The sequence below is a fragment of the Odocoileus virginianus genome, chromosome 34, assembly GCF_023699985.2.
Source record: "Odocoileus virginianus isolate 20LAN1187 ecotype Illinois chromosome 34, Ovbor_1.2, whole genome shotgun sequence".
Classification (NCBI taxonomy): Eukaryota; Metazoa; Chordata; class Mammalia; order Artiodactyla; family Cervidae; genus Odocoileus; species Odocoileus virginianus.
This window is the reverse complement of record NC_069707.1, coordinates 30,359,064-30,378,529: the sequence shown is the minus strand read 5'-3', so window position 1 is coordinate 30,378,529 and position 19,466 is coordinate 30,359,064. Positions and strand designations below refer to the sequence as shown.

Genomic DNA, 19,466 nt, shown 5'->3' with positions numbered 1-19,466 from the left:
CAGGAGTTGGTGATGGACAGGGAGGCGTGGCGTACTGCAGTCCATGGGGTCGCAGATAGTCAGACACGACTGAGTGATTGAACTGAACAGAACTGAACTGAACCTTATGAAGATACCCTGTGTGCCAAACTCTATGTACTTTGCAAGTATGATCTTATTTATGTCACTCAGTCACCCTCCGGGGTATCATTACCTCCATTTTTGAGCATAAAGTCCACTGACTGGTAAATTATAGAGATGGAGTTTAAAACTCAGGTTTCAGCCTATGGGGGCTTCCCCGATGGTTCAGCGGGTAAAGAATCTGCCCGCAATGCAGGAGACACAGAAGACGTGGGTTGGGGAGATCCCTTGGATGACAACCCACTCCAGTATTCTTGCCTGGGAAATCCTGTGGACAGAGGAGACTGGCAGGGTACAGTCCATGGGATGCAAAGAATCAGACACAACTGAGCATGTGCACATTCAGTTGGTAGTGCAGGCCTCTTAACGCCGCACTCACAGCCTTGTGCATAAAATGCTGGTATGTTTGCATTCAAGGACATTGGCTGTCCCTGGAGACTCTGAAATTCTGTCATTTTTACAGAGAGCTATCTTTATTTTGTACATTATTCTAATCAGTTACTCTTTTAAATTCAATATTCTAGTATTGGAAAACCCTCATTTATTCATCTAGTTTGATTCTTATTGGGAGAGTTTTTTTTTTTTCCTTAGAAAAGGAGTCTGTATATTTCTTGGTGTAATTAATGATATTAGATGTTTTGATTGTGGCCTTGTGGCTTTATTCTTTTGCTTACTAGAGGGAAATAATTTCCTGCTTCATTAACCATGGTTTGTAACCGATCTAGCAGAAACTTGAGTCCTGTACTATTCCAATAACGGTTGGAGAATTCATTGGGCTTGTTTTTCCTTTGTTTTCAGAGTAAAGAAGGAGGGTTCTGAGAACCTAAATTTGGAGAAATACTTTAGGGGTACATTTTAGAAACATTTGCTTGCATTTCATGGATGGGGGGAGACCATGTTTTATCTGAATAGTCTGTTAGAGTCGTAGTGAAGAAGGGGCCGGAGTTGCAGGACTCAAGCAAGGAAGAGCTGTAAGGAAGCCCTGGAAAGGAAGGACTGTGAAAGTGTCCAGAGAACAGCGTGGCCATAGCTTTCTTTGTTGTTACTCCCCGGCCTGAGATCACTCTGACAGACAGGTCACTTGCACTGTGAGTGTTCAGACCTCGGGGACAGGCATGAGATCACTTGCAAATTGCAAGAACAGCTCCCATTATTCATGGCCCACGTCCCTGATCCTCGTTGATAGGGGTCTTCTTCCTGCCATATATCCTTTTCTCTTTAGCAGAGCCCATTTTTAATGATGTCTGCTGAAGTGGGCTAGTGAAGGCCTCCTTCTGGTACAGTCTGGCTATCCCATCAGTGACATAGACAGTGTGTAGCAGAGAGCGTTCACATTTCCATCCTAACTGCCAGGAGAGAAACTGGCTCTGGGCTGCAGCTGGGACAAGGGTTTCTTGGCTTATCTGAAGTGTGTTGGTTTAAGATGGCCGGAAGTGCTTTTTTCCAGAGAGTGGGAATTGGTACCCAGTAGTCACATGCCTATGACTTCATCTGATCTAAGTTGACCAAATGGCCTTATCATATTGTTTTCTTGCACAATAGTTTTCTGTATCCATGCAGAGCACCTTCCTTCCCACCCTCTTGCACATGCATGCACACGTATATACACACACACACACCCTTCACTCATTTGAGAGCTCTGATATTGCACATGCAGATATGAAAACTTCCATACACATTGACATCACCCTGCTAATTCCCATCTCCCTTCACCTATCTGCTTTCTCTCCCACTGGCATCCAAGATCTCAAAAGATACTTTTGGATTCCTAGATATGTCCCTAGAACTTGCCGGATGCTCAAGCAGTGTTTGCTAAACTAGAGTACACTTGACTCCAAGTAATTCAAATCATTTCATCTTATTTCATTATTCATCCTTAGCATTCACTACATATCCAGCACAATTATAAGTGTAGAAGGAAAAGCAATGAATAGAAAATACCTCCTGCGCTAACCTATAATCTCATTAAAATAGAAGCTGATTTTGTTATTCTTATTTTTTCAATACCAAAATCAAATCGACTACATTCTTTGTAGCTGAAGATGGCGAAGCTGTATACAGTCAGCATAAACAAGATCTGGAGCTGACTGTGGCTCAGTCATCAGCTTCTCATAGCAAAATTCAGGCTCAAACTAAAGAAAACTGGGAAAAACACTAGCCAGCCAGGTATGACTTAAATCAAATCCTGTATGACTTTGCAGTAGAGGTAACAAATAGATTGAAGGGACCAGATCTAGTTAACAGAATGCCTGAAGAACCATGGACAGAGGTGCGTAATACTGTACAGGAGATGGTGAACAAAACCATTCCAAAGAAAATGAAAAGCAAGAAGGCAAAATGGTTGTCTGAAGAGGCTTTACAAATAGTGGAAGAACAAAGAGAAGCGAAAAGCAAGGTGGGGAGGGAAAGATAGAGCCAATGAAATGCAGAGTTCCAAAGAATAGCTAGGAGAGACAAGAAGGCCTTCTTTAATGAGCAGTGCTTAATAACAGAAGAAAACAACAAAAGGGGAAAGGGATCTCTTCAGGAAAATTGGAAACATCAAGGGAGCATTCTGCCCAAAGATAGGCACAGTAAAGGATAAAATTGTAGAGACCTAGGAGATACTGAGGAGATCAAGATGAGATGGGAAGAATACATGGAAGAACTGTAAAAAAGATCTTAATAAACCAGATTACTACAATCGTCTTGTTAGTCACCCAGAGCCAGATATTCTGGAGTATGAAGTTAAGTGGGCCTTAAGAAGTACTGCTCTTAATAAAGCTAGAGGATGCAATGAAATTCCAGCAAAACTATTCAGATCCCTAAAGGATGATGCCATCAAAGTTTTGCATTCATTACATCAACAAATCTGGAAGACCCAGCAGTGGCCACAGGACTGGAAAAGGTCAATCCTCATCCCATTTCCCAAGGATAGTGCCAAAGAATGTGCTAGCCATTGGACAGTTACACTTATCCCCGATGCTAGTACGGTCATGCTTAAAATCTTGCATGCTAGGCTTCAGCATTTTATGAACCAAGAGCTTCCAGAAGTCCAAGCTAGGTTTAGAAAAGGAAGAGGAACTAGAAATCAAATGGCCAACATTTGCTGGATTATAGAGAAAGCAAGGGAATTTCAGAAAAACATCTGTCTCTCTTTCATTGACTATGCTAGAGCCTTTGAATGTGTGGATCATGACAAACTGTGGAAAGCTCTTAGAGGGATGTGAATACCAGACCATCCTGTCTGTCTCCGGAGTAACCTGTATGCAGGTCAAGAAGCAATAGTAAGAATCCTTTATGGAACAACTGATTGGTTCAAGATTGAGAAAGGAGTACAACAGGGCTGTCTCCTGTCACCCTGTTTGTTTAACCTGTATGCTGAGCACCTCATGAGAAATGTCAGGCTGGATGAGTTATAAGCTAGAATCAATATAGGTGGAAGAAACATCGGCAACCTCAGATATGCAGATGAGACAACTATAATGGCAGAAAGTGAAGAGGAACTAAAGAGCCTGTTGATGAGGGTGAAGGAGGAGAGTGAAAGAGCCGGCTTAAGACTAAATATTAAAAAAACTAAGATCATGACATCCAGCCCCATTACTTCATGGCAAATAAAAGGGGAAAAGGTGGACGTAGTGACAGAATTCCTCTTCTTGGGCTCCAAAATCACTGGGATAGTGACTGCAACCACGAGATGAGAAGACGATTGCTTCTTGGCAGGAAAGCGATGACAAACCTAGAAAGTGTGTTGAAAAGTATAGACATCACCCTGCCAACAAAGGTCTGCATAGTCAAGGCTATGGTCTTCCCATTGGTCATGTATGGTTGTGAGAGCTGGACTGTAAAGAAGGCAGAACACCAAAGAATTGATACCTTTGAACTCTGGTGCTGAAGAAGACTCCTGAAAGTTCATTGGACAGCAAGGAGATCAAACCAGTCAATGCTAAGGAAGGGTCAACCCTGAATATTCATTGGAAGGACTGATGCTGAAGCTGAAGCTCCAATATTTTCGTTGTCTGATGCGAACAGATGACTCATTGGCAAAGTCCCTGATTCTGGGAAAGATTGAGGGCAGAAGGAGAAGAGGACATCAGAGAATGAGATGGCTAGATGGCATCACCAATGCAATGAGCATGAACTTGGGCAAACTCTGGGAGATGGTGAGGGCTTTCCTGCTGGCTCAGCTGGTAAAGAATCTGCCTGCAATCGAGAGACCTGGATTCAATCCCTGGGTTGGGAAGATTCCCTTGAAAAGGGCATGGCAACCCACTCCAGTATTCTTGCCTGAAGAATCCCTATGGACAGAGGAGCCTGGTGGGCTACAGTCCATGGGGTCACAAAGAATCGGACATGACTGGGTAACTGAACAACAATTTTTTCAGCTTGTGAAGTGTGAGTCATTCAGTCGTGTCTGACTCTTTGCAACCCCATGGACTGTATATATAGTCCATGGAATTTTCCTGGCCAGAATACTGGAGTGGGTAACCGTTTCCTTCTCCAGGGGATCTTCCTGACCCAGGGATTGAACCCAGGTCTCCCACGTTGCAGGCAGATTCTTTACCATCTGAGCTATCAGGGAAGCCCTTTTTCAGCTAAGAAAAATGAAAAGGTTTGTTTAACATTTAAAAAAGAATTTATGAGAAAAGCAAATACCTGAACACTTGTCCATAAATGCATTCTGATGGACAAAATGAAAATTGGCTAGTTAAGTAGACCCTGGGAGCATAGGACACAGAGCCCTGCATACATACTGTCCACTTTGTGTAAGAGAAAAGCTGTCACAAGAGGGAATGCCTTTGAAAGTCTAGGATGCTTTTACATTTCTTGGGTCATGAAGAAATGGTGGAATCTCAGCCTGTAAACAAACAGGCTATGACTCATTGCCAGGGTCTGTGCAGAAGGAATCATGGTTTCTGAGTTACAGTAAAGTCTAAATGCACAAATATAAAGCATACTTTTCTTGGGTTTTGAAGAGAATGTTTAAGTCTGCTAGAAACAAATTCCACCTACACTACAGATAATGCAGACAAGAACCAAGAAGACAGCTTCATGTGATAGGCAAGTCTTTTTTCTTTTTTTTTAGAGTTTTCGTTTTATTGTTGTTTTGTTTTTCTATTGTCCAGAAAGATGCTAGTATTCACATGGCGTTATGACATGGGTAGAAAATGGTATCTTAGAAGGAAAAGGGGGGCACCTTTATACATACATACATACATTCTTTTAAAAATTCTTTTCCATTGTGGTTTACAACAGGATACTGAATATAGTTCTCTGTACTTTAAAAAAGGGGATTACCTTTAAATATGGTAATGTAGATTTGGCAGAGTGGATGCTTATATTGAGTTTAATAACTCTTGAAAACCATTCAAAATGTTTCATTGCAGAAATATGCATTCTTGATAGTGGCTTCACAATGTGAAAGGATTAAAGTCCCTTTAAAAAAAAAATGGGAAACATACAATGTGACTGGAAGAACCTGGGCTCTGGCATCAAATAGACTTGAGTTCCGATTTTACTGCCGCTACTTTCTATCTACAAGGTCTTGGACATGCTGTATACCCTTCTTGAGCCTTAATGTCTTTATCTATAAAATATGGAGTATTATACACACATCAGTGTGTTAATGTAAAGATTAACAGAGAGGGTTTTTTTTTGGGGGGGGGGTTTTCAACTTATTTTATTTTATTTTTTCATTTATTTTTATTAGTTAGAGGCTAATTACTTTACAATATTGTAGTGGTTTTTGCCATACATTGACATGAATCGGCCATGGATTTACATGTATTCCCCATCCCAATCCCCCCTCCCCCCTCCCTCCCCACCCGATCCCTCTGGGTCTTCCCAGTGCACCAGCCCTGAGCACTTGTCTCATGCATCCAACCTGGGCTGGTGATCTGTTTCACCCTTGATAGTATACTTGTTTCAATGTTATTCTCTCAGAACATCCCACCCTCACCTTCTCCCACAGAGTCCAAAAGTCTGTTCTGTACATCTGTGTCTCTTTTTCTGTTTTGCATATAGGGTTATCATTACCATCTTTCTAAATTCCATATATATGTCTTAGTATACTGTAATGGTCTTTATCTTTCTGGCTTACTTCACTCTGTATAATGGGCTCCAGTTTCATCCATCTCATTAGAACTGATTCAAATGAATTCTTTTTAATGGCTGAGTAATATTCCATGGTGTGTATATACCACAGCTTCCTTATCCACTCGTCTGCTGATGGGCATCTAGGTTGCTTCCATATCCTGGCTATTATAAATAGTGCTGTGATGAACACTGGGGTACACGTGTCTCTTTCAGATCTGGTTTCCTCGGTGTGTATGCCCAGCAGTGGGCTTGCTGGGTCATATGGCAGTTCTATTTCCAGTTTTTTAAGGGATCTCCACACTGTTCTCCATAGCGGCTGTACTAGTTTGCATTCCCACCAACAGTGTAAGAGGGTTCCCTTTTCTCCACACCCCAGAGAGGGTATTTTTGAAGTACCAAGCATAGGCTGTGTCTTATAGTATGTACTCAGTAAAAATAGCCTGTAATCAATTTTCAGCTGTTGCAATCTAAGGTAAACTTTATATTTTATATATTACCTTCTAAACAAATTAGACTTAAAAGGAATCTGAATTTTAACATACAAAAGAAGCACACGAATTCTCTTACAGTATAATTGATGGCAATAATGCATGCCTGTTCTCTAAAAGCTCTATTAATTGTAAGGTATCTCAAACCCATGAAAATGGGTTCAAGCGAAGGGGACTTACTGTAAAGATTCATTTTGGATTACTGGAAACTGGAATGTAAAATACAAAGGCAAGTTCTGCTTTGCTTTGCAGGAGCGACATATTCCTGCTCCTCTCTGTGATGTGGGCTTCATCCTTTCATTCCTGACTGATTTTCCTCGCGTCCTCCTTCATGTCGTTCACATTGGCTGTGAGCCACCACACTGCCTGCAGCTTCAGTAATACCACTGACCAGATGCTTTCCCTAGAAACTCTTCTTTGATTCATCAAAACCCAGCTAACAAGTTCTGAGAAAATTTTCCAGACTCTCTAACTTCACACTGATTTCTGTCTGTTCCACTCGGCGGGCTCTTAATGTACTGTTGTTTTCTATGCACAGGAACTGCTTTCTCATTTAGAAATAGGTTTAAATTTACATCATAAATTTCTTGAGGGTAGGACCATGGTTTCTCCACTCAGCAATCCTAACACCTGAGACAGTACTTTGCACATTATAAGCAATCATTCATTTGTTTGCTGGGCGGGGGCTTCAGGATGGGGATCACATGTATAGCTATGGCCGATTCATTAAAATAAATTAATTTTTAAAAATATTTATGTTGGGTTCATTCAGAGGAAATAAAATCACAAGCATTAGTTGTTTACTATAATTAAACCCATTATCAGGAGTGTGAGCCCTATGATACTTTTGCGGGTTCCTACTATTCTCTTCTCCTCTGTGTCTTTTTTATCTGGTTGCTATAAAGCTCTCCCTTTATCTTAAGAATCTGACTATAATGTACTGAAGGTTTAGTTTTCTTTTTCTCATTTGTGTGTTCCAAGGCTTTATGGGTGGCTGTTTATTATCAAATTTGTCCATCATTTATTCTGAAATTATTCTGTTTCATTTCCTTCCTTGCTTTCTGATAATATCCCACAAGTTACTTATTTTTTGCTGTTATTCAGTTGCTAAGTTGTCTCGGACTCTTTGGAACCCCATGGACTGCAGCACTCCAGGCTTCCTGTCTCCTTCACTGTGACAGAATTTGCTTAAACTCATATCAGTGGAGTCGGTGATGCCATCCAACTATCTCATCTTCTGTTGCCCCTACTCCTCCTGCCCTCAGACTTTCCCTGCATCTGGGTCTTTTCCAGTGAGTCAGCTCTTTGTATCAGGTGGCCAAAGTATCGGAGCTTCAACTTCAGCATCAGTCCTTCCAATGAACACCCAGGACTGATCTCCTTTAGGATGGACTGGTTTGATCTCCTTGCTGTCCAAGGGACCCTTAAGAGTCTTCTCCAGCACCACAGTTCTAAACCATCAATTCTTCGATGCTTAGCTTTCTTTCTTCTTTTTTTTTTTTTAGCTTTCTTTATAGTTCAACTCTCACATCCGTACGTGACTACTGGAAAAACCATAGCTTTGACTAGACAGACCTTTGTTGGCAAAGTGATGTCTCTGCTTTTTAATACGCTGTCTAGGTTTGTCATAGCCTTTTTTCTAAGGAGCAAGCGACTTTTAATTTTATGGCTGCAGTCATCATCTGTAGTGATTTCAGAACTCAAGAAAATAAAATCTGCCACTGTTTCCCCATCTATTTGCCATGAAGTGATGGGACCAGATGCCATGATCTTAGTTTTTTGAACATTGAGTTTTAAGCCAGCTTTTTCATTCTCCTCTTTCACCTCATCAAGAGGCTTTTTAGTTTTTCTTCACTTTCTTTTTTTCCTCTCTGCTTCAGTTTGGGTAATTTCTGCTGGCTCAGTTTCAGATTTACCAATTTCTTTTGCAGTATCCTTATAAGTCCATCCAAAGACTGTGTTTTAATTTAATATTTATTTATTTTCTATTTTATAATTCTCATTCTAGAACTTCCATTGGGGTGTTTCTTGGTGTTTTCATATCTTTTCTATAAGCAATGCATAGATATAATAAATATGGTATTATATATATAATTCGTAAATATATGCATATACAAAATATATGGGCTTCCCGGGTGGCTCAACAGTAAAGAATCCACCTGTGATGCAGAAACTGCATGAACCACAGGTTCTATCCCTGGATCAGGAGGATCCCCTGGAGGAGGGCGTGGCAATCCACTCCAGTATTCTTGCTTGGAGAATCCCATGGAGAGAGGAGCCTGGCAGGCTGCAGTCCATAGGGTCACAAAGAGTCGGACACAGCAGAAGTGGCTTAGCATGCACACACGCACATAAAATATATATGACACATATGTATTTGTGCATATATCTATTTATATATATGGCATATATATGTATGTATATACATTGTGTGCATATCTTTTCCTATAATTTTTTTACACATACAAAGTAGTTTTCAAATCCTTGTTTGTGCATTCCAAAACCTAAGTTACTTACAAGTCTCCTTCTTTTTACTGTGTTTTATCTCTGTTATGTATACTATAGCCCTGCTTCTTCTTATGACTCAAGAAGTCATTCTGAACATTATGTACAAAATATTTATAGCATTCTGAAATTTATATATTTATAGTTTTCTGAAGATTATGTCCAAAAAGCCAGTAGAGACTGAAGCGTGATATTTGTTTTGTTGTATTTATCAAAATGTCTAAATCTTTGCTCTGGCTGGCAATGAAAGTGAGGGTCTGAGCATTCAGATTCCTCTTGGAGTTGAGTTGAGCTGAAGAGAGACTGTGAATAGCCCAGCTTCCAACCTCCTGTTTTGATAGTTCAGTATATGAACTAGAGAGACATTGAAGTTTCAGACATTTTTGGTCCACATTTTTATTTAGTATTAGTATCACCCTTGTACCTGTAATTTTGATAAATCCACTCATTAGTTCTAATAGGGTTTTGTTTTTCTTTAATGGATTTCTCAGAATTTTTTACATGAACAATTATGGGATCTGTGAATTAACATTTTTTACTTTTCTAAACTTTACTCCTTTTATTTATTCATTCTTGTTTTCTCCCACTGACTAAGTGCTGATAAACTTGTGTTGAAGTGGGAAAAAGATATCTTTGCCTTAGTTCTGATCTTAGTGAGAAGTAACTCAGTATTTCATCATTAAATAAGATAAAAGATGTAGATTTTTCAAGAATGACCTTTATCATATGGGAGGAAAATGCTTCTTTTCCTAGTTTGCTGAGAGTTCTATGAATGGATGATGAATATTGTGAAATGGTTTTTACACCCATTGAAAACATATTCTGTTAATATATTGAATTGCATTTTTTGATTTTCAGGTGTTAACTCAGCTTGAATTCTTAGGATTAAACACACCTGGTCATCATATATTATTCTTTTTAGTGCTGGATTTTATTTGATAATATGTCAAATATGTCAAAACTATATTTTCATCTATGATCATGAGAAATATAGATCCATAATTTTCTTCTTTGGCATTGTCTTAGGCAGATTTTGGATCAGAGTAATTCTGGCCACATACAATAGAGTAAAAAGTGTTACTCCTACTTTTTCCAAAAGAATTTTAAAAATATTTTTGTTATTTTTCCTTAAATGTCTGCTAGTATTCACTAATGAAATCATTTGGCCCTGAAGATTTTGTCAAGTGTTTAATTGTGTATTCAATTTAATTGTAGTTGAATTTGGTATAGGACAGCTTTTAAAAGTTGTTAGCAGTTTTTATAGTTCGTGTGCTTTTAAGAAAGTCTGATTTTATCTAAATTATTGAATTATTTCACATAATGTTGCTTATAAATTCTCTTACCATTTTTAATATCTTTAGTATCTCTAATGGTCAAACTCTGGATTTGTAAGTTGTCTATATTGTTCATAGATTTTGTTTCAGCGATTTTTGCTTTTTATTGTTTCCCTTCTACTTATTTTGGATTCAACTGCTTTTCTTTCAGTTTTCTTAAGGTGAAAAGATCGTTCTTAGAATCAGATTTTAAATCCTTCTCCTTTGCTTATGTAACCATTAAAAGATATATATTTCTCAATAATGGAGAAGGAAATAGCAACCCGCTCCAGTATTCTTGCATGGAGAATCCCATGGACAGAGGAGCCAGGCTTCTCTGTCCATGGGTCACAAGAGTCGGACATGACTTAGCTACTAAACCACCGCCAACCATTTCTCACTAATCACAGCTTTATTTGCATACCAAAATTTTTTACCTGATTTTTTTCCTAAGACTTTATTTTTTAGAGCAGTTTAACATTTACAGCAAAGTTGAGAAGTAGGTACAAAGACTTCCCATCTACTTCTTACCCTACACATGTGTAGCCTCTCCTGTTACCATTCCAGCATCTCTCGCCAGGATGGTGCATTTGTTAACAAGGATGAACTTACATTGTACATAGTTTACCTTGGGGTTAACTCTTGGTTTTGTACATTCAGTGGGTGTGAATATTGTATAATGACATAACATCTTTCATTACAATGTCATACAGAGTTATTTTCACTGTCCTGAAAATTCTCTATGCTCTGCTATTCATCTCTGGCCAGTCCCACTCCTGGCAGCTAGTTTTTATGCTGTAGCTGTCATATATTTTACTTTTATCTTTTATCAATTGTACAGTTCACTCTTTCATGCATTAAGAGAAACATAAGATAATATTTTGTATTTACTTAAATTTACCTTTCTGTCACTCTTCATTCCTTCCTGTAGATGTGAGTTGTTTTTTTCCAGTTATTACAAATAACCAATGAATCTATCATGGAAGCTTTACTTATTTATTAATTTTTGATGGACTGCCATGTTCACCTAGTTAACCAAAAATTCTTAGCTATGGGTTTCAATTCCTGTTATTGTGAGATCACATGCGTGCTCAGTAGAGTGATTTATACAGTTTATTAAGAAATCACTGCTGAAATTTTCAAATTCTGTCTAACAGGTCTATGGAAATGCAGGACCTAGCAAGTCCTCATCCGCTTGTTGGAGGTGGTGATACTCCTGGAAGCTCTAAATTGGAGAAAGCTAATCTCAGCAGCACTTCGGTCACCACAAATGGGACAGGAGGTAAGCGTACAAGCCTGAAGACACCCGAATCACATTGCAATGTTTGTTGTACTTTTACATGGTACAGGTCTGCTAGTAAGTAAATATCTCATTAGCAATAATATCAGAATATTATATACTTAGTGGATTATTTATTGTTCTGTTCATTTTCTTGATATTTTTCTTCCTCCTCTATAACTGGAAATATTCAGAAAGAATAGATAGCCCTGAGCAACATTTTAAAGACTTTTAGCAAGGCTTTCTTTTTGTATTTGCCCTTGTAAATATTTTTTAAAATGTACAAAATGTGTCCAAAGGATTTATGCTCTGATCTTAACACCCACCCCTGCCCCCCAAAAAAGAAATTATGCTAGTTTGGGGGTTTATTTTGAATTTTAAGAGAAAGGCTGCTCCAAAATTTTCTTAAAAATGGTTTTGGAAATAGAAAAATGTCCATATCTGCTGCATTTTCTTTTCAAAGAGAGAAATACCTAACATGTATTTAGAAGAGAAATTGAAATTTTTTCCAGACATCTTCTCATTTGATTAGCTTATAATTATGTCACAGCATATGGCAACAATAACAACTGTTTAAAATATTCCACCCTATAATTATAAAATACATCCAACTTGAAAGAAAATGTGATCTGATTTTTGCATCAGAATATATATATATATGTGTGTGTGTGTATATATATAGAAAGCCTATACGTATATATATGGGCTTCCCTGGTGGCTCAGATGGTAAAGAATCTGCCTGCAATGCAGGAGACCCGGGTTTGATCCCTGGATGGGGAAGATCCCCTGGAGAAGGGAATGGCAATCCACTCTAGTCTTCTTGCCTGGAGAATCCCAATGGACAGAGGAGCCTGGCAGCTACAGTCCACAGGGTCGCAAAGAAATGGATACAACTGAGTGACTAAGACTCTACATACATACGCACATATATGCACGTGTATAAGCTGTATTTTAAATTATTCACAGTTGTTTTGAAGTTTTGTAGATTTAGTTGTTTTCATTAATGAGTGAAAAATTATTTGAAAATTATTTTAATTTATAAGCTATTCATGTTATTAAATATTAGCAAAGCATTTGCCACATCATATTTTCTTTTAAATTTATGAAGTTTATACACCTCTTTACACTTATTTTAGAATAACGGTGAACTCTAAGGTTTTCTTTGTAGAGTTGTGTGGATTGCAACTTGCCTGTATTTAATATTTTTTTTACCCAAAACCCTTTGTAAATTAACATTTTCCCTGTTTATAGTGTTTATCTGTCTCTAAACATGCATCTATAATTTCAGCTAATTAATTGTAGGATTGCAAATTTTTAGGATTGTTTAGTGATAACTTGTGGAGTAAGAACATTCATATTTAAACCTTAACTTGGATGTAAATAATAAAGATTTTTAAAAACCCCATGCACTCTGAAATCAGACCATAAAGGTCACTAATCATTGTTATATATATATTTAACTGAACTAAACAGACCTGATAAACTAAAATGTAAAAATCATGCCATGCAGTTGTCATTTTGGCAAGAGGGCCAGAAAGCAGTCCAAGCATCAGTGCAGTTGATGACAATTCTGGTACACTGCGCAGGCATTCAGACAATGAACCCTTATGCTGTTCCTGTTCTCAGGGGACAACATGACTGTTTTAAACACTGCAGACTGGTTGCTGAGTTGTAACACCCCCTCCTCCGCAACAAGTATGAAAGATGATGGTACACTGCATGTGTTTGGGCGTGTGGGTTTGTCCTTCTGGTTTGCTTCCTGTTGCTGTTTCTGTTTGCACTCCCTGTTCTGTATTCAGTTCTTAGAAAAGGAGACATGAACACACCTTTTAGTTGTTTATTGATAACAGTTGGCCACGTTTTGCATATCAACTAGCATTCTAATCTTGGGTCAGTAGTGTTCTTTTCTTAGGTTTTTCATAATTTTGCACAAATGGCTGCATCGATTACTTTTCTAACTACTTACCCATTTATTAAATGGTAAGAATCCAGCACAGCTGCCGCATTCATGAGAGCAGTTGGAGCAGATTGTGCCTTTTGTCCCCACAGCCTATGAGTGTGTGTGCCTAGGTGCCTCGGTCGTGTCCTACTCTTTGCGACCCTGTGGACTATAGTCCCCCAAGCTCCTCTGTCCATGGGATCCTCCAGGCAAGAATACTGGAATGGGTTGCCATTTCCTCCACCAAGGGATCTTCCTGACCCAGGAATCACACCCATGTCTCCTGTGTCTCCTGCATTGCAGGAGGATTCTTTACCCACGGAGCCACCTGGGAAGCCTATAGACTTTAATAAATTAAATTCATAGCGTGGCAGAAAGATATTTTCTATTTTGTAGACTTTAATAAACATTACAATTAAAATGCTTAAAATAATATTAACTTTTAAAACTTACCATTTAAAATTTACCAGTAATGAAAGCTATATTTTTAAAATTATTAATTGTCTCTTAAGATGTTTTAAACTATAGATGTTAGCTACAATCCTTTATTTACATATATATGATATAAATACAGGTTTCTGTGGGGGCTCAGTTGGTAAAGAATCTGCCTGCAACGCAAGAGATGTGTTTGATCCCTGGATAGGGAAGATTCCCTGGAGAAGAAAATGGCATTCCACTCTAATATTCTTGCCTGGGGAATCCCATGGACAGAGGAAGCTTGGTGGGCTGCAGTCCATAGGGTCACAAAGAGTCAGACATGATTTAGTGACTTAACAACCACCAATATAATACACTTTCTCCCAAACCAAAGGTTCATACACTATCAAAATTTAAAAATTAAAGCCATATAAAACCTCTGTGGAATCACCCAATTCTAGGATGAAAAAGAGCTCAGGACGTGTTAGAAATGTGCATTACAAGCAAGCAGCTGGAATAGCCACAGTTTGCCTGGGCCTTGCTGTATGTAGATTAAATTAGATATATGATCAGTGAATGACGAGAACTCCATTATGCCCATTACTTAAATTTTTATAATTTTAGTTTCTTTTTTTTTCAATTCCACACTTAAAACATACTTTTCATATGTAAAAATATGTTGCCAGAATTTAGTTCCTCTTAATAATAACTCAAGGGTTTTTTCCTGCAAAGAGCCAGACAGGAAATGTTTTAGGCTTTGTAGACATGCTGTCTCTGTCTCATCTAGGCAACTCTATCACTGTACCTCCGAAGTAGCCCTAGGCACTACAAAAATGAACAAGAGTGGTCAGGTCCCAATAAAACTGAATCTATCGACTCTGAAATTTAAATTTCATTAAATTATCATGTAACAAAATATTCTAATTTTGATATTTTTATAAACATTTAAGATTCTAAAATCGTACTTAGCTGTTATTCTATTCTAAACTATTAACATAACACATACAACTTTATAATAGTGAATATATATAATCAATATTTAGTAATTTACTTCTAATTTCCAACAGAAACATTTTTCAAAGTGTAAAACATCAAGTTTTCCTGGTTCTTTGTATTAATGTTTAAGAGTTGTGTGACCATATGGGAAAAACAAGGATTTCTGAGTCAGGAGGACTATGGATGTGAAATGTGGTAATATATTTACCAGCTATGTCTTCTTAGGCAAATTACTTCAGCTCTCTGAGTTTTAATTCTTTTCTATAAAAGGAAGCTAGTAATACTTCACTGGCAAGGCTTTTGTTTTAAATGTATGTTTATATATACATAATCATACATTTAGTTTTATATAATGTATGTAAATTTTTGGTAACATAAACCAGCTTCCCAGGTGGCTCAGTGGTAAAGAATCTGCCTGCCAATGCAGGAGACACAGGACACATGGGTTCGATCCCTGGGTTGTGAAAATCTCCTGGAGGAGGAAATAGCAACCCACTTCAGTATTCTTGTCTGGAAAATTCCATGGACAGAGGAGCCTGGTGGGCTACAGTCCATGGGGTTGCAAAGAGTCAGACATGACTGAGCATGCACACACACAAATCAGTATAATCCCTTTTCCTTAATTAATAATTCATTGATAATTAGGCAACAGTTTTTAAGGAAAATGGAAACATGCAGTGTGTTAAAAGACTGTCCAGTGTTTGGTCAGATAATACATTTTCTTCATTTAAAACATGTAAACTGGCCATGGAGGCAAACTTTTTAGTAATTAAGTGTTAAGTATACTTTATTAATGATAATATAATTTTATTTATTTATTTATAATTGTATACTTTATAAACTTAATTTATTTGTATATATCATTAGTGACAATATAACTTATTTATAAATCTTAATTACATAATATAGTTTATTGTATCTTGGTGACATAATGATATGAAATAGAATTTTAATGACTCTTTATGCCATGCATTTGTAACATAGCTAAGCATGTGGTGCACATTTCCCATTTAGAGGAAACTATTTTATTTATAATTCTGGATTTTACTGATGGAATTAGATTACTTTATAAAATTATTGTAATAAAACAAAAGTCAAAAGCTAATTTAGTGGCTTTTCAAAATCTTTCCATTAGCTCTAGATTTTCAAAAAGATAATTTTAATAGTTTTTACTAATATCACTACTAATAGTATCACCTTAATATCCAACCATACTACCTTGGTGCTGTGTAAATATATTACTCCTTAATTTATAAGGGTTCATCACCTTAATCCTAATTATATAATAACATCTGCAGATTTATATTGGAACCTCGATTTTCCTTTCAAATCTTTGTCACTTGTTAAATTGTTAAAATGAAGAACTGTCAATAAAAATAGAGTAAATACAATCATACCTTGGCATATAGATCAGTGGTCAACAAACTTTTTCTGTAAATAGTCAAATAGTAAATATTTTCAGCTTTGCAGGCCATATGGTTGAAACTCTCCAACTCTGCTTTCACTGCACAAAAGCAGCCATAGACAATATGTAAACAACTGAACTTGACCATATTCAAATAAAACTTGATCTATGAACACTGAAATTTGAAATTCATAGAATTGTCATATATCATAAAATATTATTCCTCTTTGATATTTTTCAGCTATTTAAAAATATAAGGATCATTCTTAGCTTGCAGGCTATACAAAACAAGACATGGGATAGATTTGGCATGTAAGGTGTAGTTTGCTGATCCCGATATAGATTCATGCATGTTACTTCATGTATCATGCTTCATGTGTTTGCATATACATGTATGTAAATGCATGCCAATCATTTGAAAATTACTTCCATATATAAGATTCTGATTTCCCTAATAGTGTTAAGATACATGATTAGCTGCACTTTATATGCAAAATACTCAGATTCATTGGAAGTTCTTAGGATACGGTCTAAATGTGAATTTTCACTTTCTCACTTAAAATATATCAAGTTCCTCTTATATGCCAGGCTCTGTGCTAGGAAATGGGAACCCAGTGACCTATAGAACATGATACTGGCCATCAAGGGACCAAAAGTCTAGCAGAGGGAAACAGAACTGAAAGTAATGAGTGCATAATGTGTTCAAGGTGGGTGCACAGCAGAGGGGGGAATATTTGATTCTACATGGAGATTAAGAAAATACTTCAAAGAGAAGATTTGGGGGAACCAGTATCAGACATTCTGATCAGGTTTATGGTATTTTCTATATTTGAAATCTATATAGCATAGAAAAGGATCTCCTAGAATTTTTAGTATATAGATGATTGACTCACATGGGATGAATTTGTTTCTGAATATTATATGTCTGTGCAGTAGAACCACCTACTGTTGTGGCTCTGCTCTTTTAGATTTTCTTTTTGGAATGAAAGCCATAAATTGTAAGCATCATCAAATCATTTTACAAAAGCTAAATACTTTATGGATATTTAAAATGAAAGACACTTGATGCTGGTAGGTTTTGAAATGAAAAAATTGATTTAGAAAAACATAAATCATAAAACTGGTAGGCAACACTTCTTTCCCCCCTGTTGAGTTGTAAATTGTATCCTTCCTGAACTAACTTTTCCTGAAATTCTTTCTGGAATCTAAGTTATCAGAGGTGGCTAAGCAATATTTTCTGGCCCAGTTTAAACACAGATTTCTGAGGATAACATGTGAAATGTAAATTAGTTAGGTCACCTCTGTTTCAGGGATTAATTAAGTCTTATATTGTAACAAATGGACATGAGCCTTGAGTTATGATAATAGACTTCCCCTAAAAATAATTAATATATATTAATTTTGTACTTGAATTCTGAAGATAATCTGAGGTGACAAGATTAAGTTTGCTTTGAAAGTACTTGCATGAGGTTATGGAAGATGTTGGGATGTAAACAGAGAAAATCAATGATTCAGTAGCCATAGCTGACACCTGACAATAATCACATGCATTTTTGATTTAGTCCATAGAAATCAATTATTTCTAAAAGTTAAAAATAAAATTAAATTTTATCAGTATAATAAAATTACTTTGAATTTTTTAAAGTATTTGGCTTTATGTAAAACATCTAAGTTGCAAGAGAATAACTAGTGTGGAGGGGGCCTGTCAATACAATTATATTTTGAAATAATGGTTTTGTATAAAACGCTACATGTATGTAGTTTTTTCATCCCACCTTTTGGGAAATGAACCCTTGAATCACATATATTGAGCATGTAGAAGAATAAAACCACAAAACTCTCTAACCTAAGCACTAAAATATGACTGCTGCTTTTTAAATCAAAATGTTTATTTTATAAGTTTGAGTTTTGGTGATAAAGAAGATGCTTTTCTTCAAAAGAACATTATTATTTCTGTTTTATATCTTATACTGTAATCATATTGGACATTGTCCTGAAAAAAGTTAAAAGCCCTGTTTAATTTCTGTGTTAAGAAAAATAGAATACAGTTAAAAAAAAAAAAAAATTTGAATATGACAGTGAATACACTCCATAAACTTTTGGAATGAAGATTTTTATGTTTTAGAAAATAGATGCATAGAACTAGACTTGTTTCACTGATGAACATCTTTCTAATAGTGCCTTGCATATATTAAATTAACAAGGTTTCCTGCCTCTAGAAAAGTATATGGTATATCTCATTTAAAGTGTAGAAATAAAAACAAGACAAAAGAAAATGAAATACATTTAAAATATATTCAGACTTTTACTGAAAATATCTTTCATTTGTCAAACTTTGTGATTATCATTTTTAGACACTTCTTTGTATTTTAACATCTTTAATAAATCAGCTAATCATATAATGTCTATTTCACTTCTAAGTTTCCTTTTCCTGAGGAAAAAAAATATTATTACTTAATATTATTTACTTTCTCTATAAAAATCAAAATAACTTTACATCTTACTCAAGAGATGTTTGTTGATGCTGGCCTCCTATGAGCATGTTATTTTCTGTAAGCAGCATGATTAATTCTCCCCCTTTTCCCTATTATTCAACTCTTACCACATATGAAAAATAAGTTTATATTAATGTACACTGTTTTCCCCCAGATGTTAGCATCCACTTAGCTATTATTTTAAATCCCTGCATTCTGGTACACTGAACACATCTTGGTGTGTATGCTTCTTTTTATATTCTTTCTAGAGATGCCTCTTTTCAGTTAAATGAACTTCCTTTGTCTTTGACTAACAGCAGACTTTTAAAATTTTAATGAGAAATGTTTCCAGGATAATGAGTGCAACCTGGTTGCATTCATTCTCTAGCTTTCCTTCCTTCTCTTTTTGACCACCTGAAATTTTCAAATTGAGGAGATTATAATCAACACCAATA

At 36.6% G+C, this 19,466-nt stretch overlaps 1 protein-coding gene across 11 annotated transcripts in view; it reads left to right on the top strand.

Annotated features, from left to right (window-relative positions):
• The window catches only part of EYA4 (EYA transcriptional coactivator and phosphatase 4), a 301,073-nt gene that overhangs the window by 214,876 nt on the left and 66,731 nt on the right, over window positions 1-19,466 (top strand). For 10 of the 11 annotated variants that reach the window (XM_070461688.1, XM_070461696.1, XM_070461693.1 and 7 more), the window contains exon 4: window positions 11,659-11,783. In XM_070461688.1, coding sequence (XP_070317789.1) covers window positions 11,659-11,783 — 125 coding nt within the window. Of the gene's footprint in view, window positions 1-7,871; window positions 7,976-11,658; window positions 11,784-19,466 lie in introns of those variants that run through there. The other variant, XM_070461694.1, reaches the window with a different exon arrangement.